Genomic DNA, 8,055 nt, shown 5'->3' on the forward strand with positions numbered 1-8,055 from the left:
CAACAGGGACACATGACAGCTTTAATACAGTTTTATATTCCATAAAACAATGCTATAATTCCATTATATATCAACAAAAATACAGCAAACAAAATAAACTTAAGGTTAATATATTTGAACAAAATCATATAATAATTAAAATAGTTGTGTCCTTTTTCAAAGTATTTTTTTTTTGGAAATGTGAATCATTGCACTTCAGATTATTATTGTGGCTTTAACAGTGTTTGGAATCAGTAGAAGCAATGAGGAAACAAGTATGTGTGATCAAAAGTGTCCAAAGTCATTATGACCATAAAAAAAAAAAAACATTCTGACAAAGAAAAAAAAGAGTAGTTGGCTAACTCTTTGTGTCTGGACTGTTCTTATCTCAACATAAATAATGTATCTTAAAAGTTAATCATTTGTTAAGAAGCACATAAAGACACAGGCTCAGGGAAAAGCGCGTCCTTATGATTGTTGGTTTTAAAAAAAACCTACTTGCTGAGTCGTCACCCGTTGCTTATCTCAGCAAAGGGCCGTGATTGTGAACGGGTATGATGTCACAAACATGATATACAGTGAACAAGAACAAAACAAAGTAGCGCTGGCTATACTCTATACAAATGAGTCGTCGAGTCATACAGTCCCATCCACTGCCGTCCGTGGCAATTTGTTTTTGCTCAATATAATAGGTAGTTCTCGTCAAAAAAAGGGAAAAAAGTCTTTGTCTTAGATTGCACTGGGGTGGTTTTTCAGGACCGAGAGTGTCTCTGGTTGCATCATGCTTGCGACAGCGCACACCAGGAGTTCTGTGGGGCGATGGACGTAGGGGTGAAAGCGTAGTCCTCATACTTGATGTCCACTTGATGTGCTGAACTTGTGCTGCTTAACTGTGTTGAAGCCTTTAAGGAGGAGAGGACATATCAGAGGCATGTGTTAGTCCAACTAGGTTTGCAAAAGTCTGTATGTATAGTACTGTGAAAAAGTTTTAGGAAGCTTGTGAAAATTACAATGAAAAATCTGTGCCATAAGCTCAGTAAAACACTAACATTAGAGTGAATACAAATAGCATTCATACACACAGTACTGGCTGTACATCATGATGTCTATTTAACCATCTCAAAAGCTTTCCTCATGGGATTATTTGCAGTTATCATCCAACACCTGGTTTGGCAAGTCAACACCTATTAAATCAGGTGAGCTGTTTTTTACATTTGGATTTTGGCGTATATATATATATATATATATATATATATATATATATATATATATATATATATATATATATATAATGACCCTTTATTTGAAACACTATCAATCAGACAATAATAGTATAATGAATAATAATGAATAATCAGCAATAATAGTATCAATATTAATCAAAATGGATTGAAATGGGTACCTGTGAGACTGTAACCACAGTTTGGCCAGCATAAGGAGAGGCAGCGATATTGGGTTCACTTTTTATTGTTGAAGCGTTCTCTGAAATGGGTTGGTGGGATTGAGGAGAGGTAGTGCCTGATGCCGAAGACCCTACAATAACCAAGAAAAAGTGAAAAACAATGAGTAAAATGGCCTATCTATATCTATATAGAAACAGTTCCAGAATACATTTTAAATAGAATAATTAGTGTTATACAATTCCCTTCATCTCTCTCTCTTGTTACTCATTCTCACTCTTTCACCTCTCCATTGTTATTTCACACACCCCATATTTCTCTCCACACATTCTTGCACTCCCCCTCTCCCTCTCTTTTATCCAAATCACTCATCTTTACTTTCATCCAAAAATTAATGCTTTTATTAAAACAGTGCAAAATATTGATATTGGGATATGCTGGCAATGCCAAAATGTCTATCTTACATCCACACACCATATTCAGACATCTTGTGCCTTAATGTTATTAATTATTGTCATATAAGCATGTTGCAATGCTGCTGCCATATTCAAATGTAACATTAACAAGACCAAATGGCAACATGCATTAATCACAATGCGGCTACGTCAAGCTTAATTACATTTTAAGCCACAGATCTTAGTATATTTCCCCATTATTTCTAAAGCCTATACTTTCTCCTGTATTAAGATGTGTACTGCAGTAAATCAGCAGTAACTCTTACCTGAGGTTGGTTTTGTTTTGGGCATCTTAGGCTTGCGTTTCCTTGTCTGAATGCTTTCCTTCTTCATAGCTAATGGTCGGGGTACCTAGCGGACAACAAGAAAATGTGTAAGTCAGGACATGTTGCTTGTTGTTGCAATATATACACATTTCACATATGAACCACATTTACATGGAACAGCTCTACTGCACATTTTGAAAAGATAACTGTAGACTATCTATGCAATTCAATCCAAATTATTTCTTACATAAACTCTTCAGAAATGCTGGAAAAGAAAGCACTATTTTCAGAATCTCTTTATCTATACTAGTAATAACATACACCTATGACTTATGATGAGAATTTGTCAAGATGAAATAAAGAAGAAGTGCAGCATGGTGCATAAAATCTTATAGTACTGACCCCATGAAGCTTCATGTAGAGGCCACAGGCATTGCACACAGGTTCTCCCTCTGCGTTTCTCCTCCACAGAGTGGTAGTGCTGGTGTGACAGTTAGTACAACACAGACCGGCTCGTCGAGATGTGTTTTGCTGCAGATACAAACAAAGACAACGGTAAAGAACGTAATATAGGCTGCAAAAAACATGAATTATTATCCTTCATCTGGACAAAAGAGTAGACTTCCAGATACCAAGGTGAAATCCAACATGCTGAGAACAAAGGCACAACCTGGTTGCAGGCTATGACCTAATAGATACTTATACTTGGATAAGAGCCCAGACAGTCTAACATGCAGAAGAATTCCCTTTGCAAAAACACAAAGACTTCCTATTGCCGGCATATTAGTATGATAACAGCATACGCCTCGTCAAATAACACCTTGGAAATAATATTGATATCTTGCATGTGACTTGCTTGTTAAATACTTAAACAGTGATACTGCTTTACATAAATAAAAAAAAAAGTAGCTGCATGCCTACGCCATTAAATATAAAGGTGCTTCAAATGTGTTCTTTGTAAAAGAGAAGTGTTGGTGTGAAGAATCTTTGAAAGGTCTAAAGAGTGTACAGTGAATCTTGAGAGTGTACAGTAAATTGTGCCATATGACTTAGGTCTTCAATATACAAAACCATATGTAAGTTTTAGAAATGAGGAAAGAGAAATAGCTGAACTAAGCCTTAATTCATGGATTGCACCTAACATTTATGTTCTTTTGTTTGTTATTGTTTACTTATATATTTTTAATACATTTTATTTATTATATCAAGCTATGGTATTAGGTTCTTGTCTTTTAGACCATAAACCCTTGTTCTTTGGATACTGGTTTTTGCATAATCTGTAAGTGGCTGTGGAACAGTGTCTGATGAATGAATAAATATAAATGTCAGGCCGATATTTTAAGTCAATTATGAAACTCACAATCAGAAACCAGTAGAGTGTAATTATCGCTGTCTGTGCTTATGGGCAGTGGATTTGCCAAGCTCGGACACACAGTAGCTGCTACACCAGAGTTTTGAGTCCCTTCTAAAAACGGACAGACTCAAGGACAAGGTCACAGAACGGCAAATAATAACAGAAGTGGAGAGGGTGTGCTAATTCACAGCAGCTGCAGAGAAAAAGAGAAAGAGAGAGAGTCTTGGGAAACAAGACAGCAGTGAAGGCCTCTCTAACTTAGTGACCTTGGATTGTCCCTGAGATCAGTTCTAAGTTCTCTCTCTCTCTCTCCACACATTTTTACTCTACACATGGACAATTGTCTTGATTGTGTTCCAAATATAAATATATATAAAAATAAATTATGATAATTACTAATCATTTCTGGGCCATTTATTGGTTATACATATTCAGGGCTTTGTATTTTGGCTCAGTTTTGTGGACATTTTAAATAAAAAATGAACAATATATATATAGATAGATATATATTTATGGTATTATGTATTTTTATCAGTTCAGTTTAGTCATTTCTCCGGGGGTGTGAACTATTTTGCTGTTTTAGCATCAGGGTTTAGCTTTAACTTTAATTGTTTAATTGTAATTTTTACTACTTGTAATTTGCTTATTTAATTAACTTAATTTAATTAACACTCATTTTACTTGGGGACGTTTTAAAGCGGTAGCTATCGAAGTGGCATCAGTCTTTGGTGAGTGGTGTTTTGTGTTGTTTGAAGAGTGTGGATTTGAAACACTAATACAGTAAAAGACTTACTAGGCGCTTCTGGGGTTTGATAAGCGGTCGGTTTATGCCGTTCATCTTGTGGTAAAGGCCGCAGGCGTTGCACAGGTAGTGACCAGTACCGTCTCGCCTCCACAGCGGCGTGGAGATGGAACCGCAGTTCACACATTCCCGGCCTTCACTCGCCACCTCCTCCAGCATGTCTGCAAAGAAATAAATTAAAATGTTTTAATTAAAATTCGGTTAAAATAATGGAGTTGTTTTGTTTGTTAAAAATAACAACAACAACAAATGGGATACTGGGATATGGGATACTCTGTTAGCGGGAAGATATAAGACAAAACAGCAGTTTCAATCTGAACCAGTTTTGAAAATCACTGTCACAAGCATATTTCATTTTTGATTTGTAATCATTTTAAATTATTGTAATTCTTTACATTAATTACTACACAATTACTTACAAGCATGGAAGTATAGAAAAGACGCGGGCTAGAAATGACGTAAGGCCCAAACGCTTCGCCAATTAAAAGCACATTGTCATTGTTCGTTTAAATGAATGAGAAAAGGACGAAATTAAAAGCTACTGATTTAATATCAATGCTATTCCATTATAGTAATATTCCATTATTTGTTGTTGATTAGTAGATTGATTTGAATCACTGTGTATGCTTAAGGAGGAGAATTAAAACTGTCCAGAGAACGTAGGACATTTTTATATTTGAAAATAAAGAAAACAAAAATCAATTATCCGCAGACGGGCGTTTAGGTGCAATACAGAATGTAGCGCTAAAGGGTCAGTCGACCTCAGCAAAGGGTGTGACGGGTGTGTGACAGGTCGCACGGGCCTCGGACGGGCAGTGGTCTTCTTATCAGTGTTCCAGATCCAGTGCCCCCAAATCAATCAAGGAGCTGGCACACGACCTCATCATATAATTAACGACTGGAATTCCACACAAGAGTGGATATGTTAATTATATAGCAGTATATATTTAGTATAGAGGTAGTAGTAACTCTTTTGAAAACACGTCTAATTTAGGCACACAGATTAGACTAAATAAATCACAAAGTTAAACAGCTATTTGTGCAGTAGAGAGTATGCCTATAAAAGTCTGCATTTTAACAGGGCTAGTTTAAAGGCCAATGGCTTTAAAAAACCAACGCGGCAACACGTATGAGTCCAGTAAAGCCCAAGTCGTGTATTAAATTAAATAACAATCTCGTCTTTTGGAAAGAAGTGTAAATGAACCACTTAGACTGTTGCTGCCTTATGTGTATCAGGCAATGGTTCATTAATGGCTTGTTTAGGTAAGTCTGATCAAGGTGACAATAGACTGAACCCTTTCATCAGTTCACACACAAACGACGCTTTGCGGTTAAATTGGCGAGTGAAGTGTATTAGCAGAAGTGTCAATTAAAGGATGTGTATTAGTTGGGAAATTACATTTTAGCTTTGATTTCGTCCTACAGCATCAGACTGGCACACACTGACTGGAATGAAAGAAAGGTGGATTTTTAAGCCCCAAGATAAGTAAAATGTCATTCAACTGCTTTAAATGGCCCCAGGTCTATAAATCGTGAGCTCGCGGAATCAAACGAGACTCCTCCCTTCATTCCAACCATTTTTGCTTGTTGACTTGAAAGACGGATTTGGGCATCACGTTACAGATCCGAGCGAGCTCTAAACAGCCAATTTAACTATAAGGTTCATTCCCCGTGATGAATTCAATCAAAGTGTTGCTGCATTGCTGGTATAGCACTGGATTCGGTTGCATTTGAGTCCAGCAGATTAGGACTTTGGATTTACCTGTATATTTAAGGTGCAAATACTGCCACATTAATTATCTAAAAAAAATCTTTTTTTTTTTTTTTTTTTTTTTTTTTGCGAATACAGTAACATAGTTCATATGCCTTAAATTATCCTCTTGGATTCAGGCTGCTTATTCAAAAAGAAAGCAACGTAATTCATTTTTGATATAAAACGGATTGTATGAATTTTAGCACAAGCTTAAGTAATCTGATGGTAATCTGAAAGTAATCTGAAATCTTGAATATGTTACAATTTCCAAATTAAAATGAAGAGCCAACACAACCCAAAATTAAACGAACAGAACCCCTAGAAATACATATTTAAATGGGTGTGGTGACAGTTTGCTTCCAGGTGGCTTTCCCTCAACGGCAGGACTGCAGACTCAATGAATCTGATAGTCTATATGTCCATTTAAACTCGTTACATTGGGATGGGAAAAACAAGCATGATACACTCTTGAACATACAGGTGCTATAAAGGGAGTTGTACAGTTATGCCAAAGACGAGCTATTTTTGGTTCCAAAAAGAACAGTGCTTGTAACAGAAATGGATGAGTGTGAGGAACCTTTTAGGTTAAAGAGCTCCGCTTGATGTAAACGTTCTTTACCGATTTCTTCACCCACTTCTTTGATAAACACAGTTGTTTATGGAACCAAAAGTGGTTCTTCTTCTCAGAGAACCATTTGTAGCACATTTATTTCTAAGAGTGCAGGACAAGGCCTAATCGCATGGCAGCCCACATAGATACCCACCCAGGCTGGACCTCCTTCCGGCTAAAGCTCCCTGCCGTCCTTGGAGGCCGATCATGCCGCCGTCGAAGTGGCTGGGCGTCCACGAGGTCACGTCCGGGCTCATGTAGGCGGCGTACGGGCTCGAGTAGGAGCTCGAGCGCACCAGGGCTCCGCCTCCTCCTGCCGTTCCTCCTCCCGGGCCGTACTGGTCGGCGCTGCTGGCCGGCGGGCTGGATGCATAGGAGAAGGCCGGGGGAGCGTGAGGGTGAGAGTGAGGATGAGGAGGGTGAGGGCTGCCCGGGCTGAACGCCGAGCCGTCCGCGGCCGCCTGGGGCCAAGCATGGTGGTGGTGGGCGCTCAAAGCGTGCGTCTGGTGTGCGTGCGCGGACTCGCACGGCTGCAGGTAGGACAGCTGCTGCAACACGGCGGGTACGCGGCCGCTCGCCATGTACACGGGCGAGCTGGCGGACGGGTGGATGTACCCGGCCGAGTCATGCCCGTACGGGGACGGGTTGGACGGTATGGCCAAGCTGGAGTACATCTCGAATACAAAAAAATCAATTCTCCGTAGAAGATAAAAAAAATGTTTGAAAAAGGAAAAAAATTAAATAAAAAAAATAAATGTATTGAAAATGTAAAAAATGATCAGTGCTGGTGGCAGTTAATGTCCAAAGACCTCCACAGTAGTAGGTTCCTGAGCAGCAATCTGACAAGACTCCACTCCTGGGAATGAAGAAGCAAAAAAGAAGAATGAAACAATTTTCCAATTTTCTCCATATTTGTAGTAGCCCATATGCCATAATCCATCTTAATTATCCTGTAAAAAAACAGCTCCGTTCTGCTCTGGAGCTTTTTCAATCCTGACAGCGGATAATAACCAAATAATCAAAGCCACATGGCTAAATTTTCTGCTCTTTCACTTTTTCCATTTTGCCATTCCACGTCGTTCCTCTCTTCCATATATTGGAAATGTGGATCATAATGGAAGAAACCACCAACCAATAACGTACGCACTAAAACATATGCTAAATCAGCGTCTCCTATACAACAGCTGAAGCCGTTAGAGATTTATAATGACTTCGATACTGTAATCTTGCCTAGTGATTGATATTTAATGAGAGAAAACTACATTAATGGTTGCCCGTATCTTTGTGCGCAGATATAAGGAATTATCAGCGACTCCAGCTGCGCCCCTTTAAAAAAAACCCCACTTGTGCCATGTCAAGAAACATAACAGATAACCTAAAGACTAATCTCTGATACATATATTTTATCATTGCAAACGCAGATCACATAAAACGTT

The 8,055-nt window shown here is 38.5% G+C and overlaps 1 protein-coding gene across 1 annotated transcript; it reads right to left on the reverse strand.

Annotated features, from left to right (window-relative positions):
* Positions 1-357: 357 nt before the first annotated feature.
* gata5 (GATA binding protein 5) lies at positions 358-7,313 on the reverse strand. The gene is made up of 6 exons (XM_072696969.1): positions 6,774-7,313; positions 4,248-4,417; positions 2,503-2,631; positions 2,101-2,185; positions 1,382-1,512; positions 358-881 (listed from the first exon to the last, which is right to left on the reverse strand). The coding sequence occupies exons 1-6, from the start codon at positions 7,291-7,293 to the stop codon at positions 759-761; spliced, it is 1,158 nt and encodes a 385-aa protein (XP_072553070.1). The 5' UTR covers positions 7,294-7,313; the 3' UTR covers positions 358-758.
* Positions 7,314-8,055: the final 742 nt, after the last annotated feature.

This window comes from Salminus brasiliensis, chromosome 14 (genome assembly GCF_030463535.1).
Source record: "Salminus brasiliensis chromosome 14, fSalBra1.hap2, whole genome shotgun sequence".
Taxonomy (NCBI): Eukaryota; Metazoa; Chordata; class Actinopteri; order Characiformes; family Bryconidae; genus Salminus; species Salminus brasiliensis.

Coding starts and splice junctions, on each gene's coding strand:
- gata5 (XM_072696969.1), bottom strand. CDS start 7,293: ATGTACTCCAGCTTGGCCATACCGTCCAACCCGTCCCCGTACGGGCAT. Junction 2,632..4,247: donor TCAAACCCCAGAAGCGCCTA/GTAAGTCTTTTA, acceptor TTGTATCTGCAG/CAAAACACATCTCGACGAGC. Junction 882..1,381: donor CTGTGGTTACAGTCTCACAG/GTACCCATTTCA, acceptor TCCTCCTTAAAG/GCTTCAACACAGTTAAGCAG.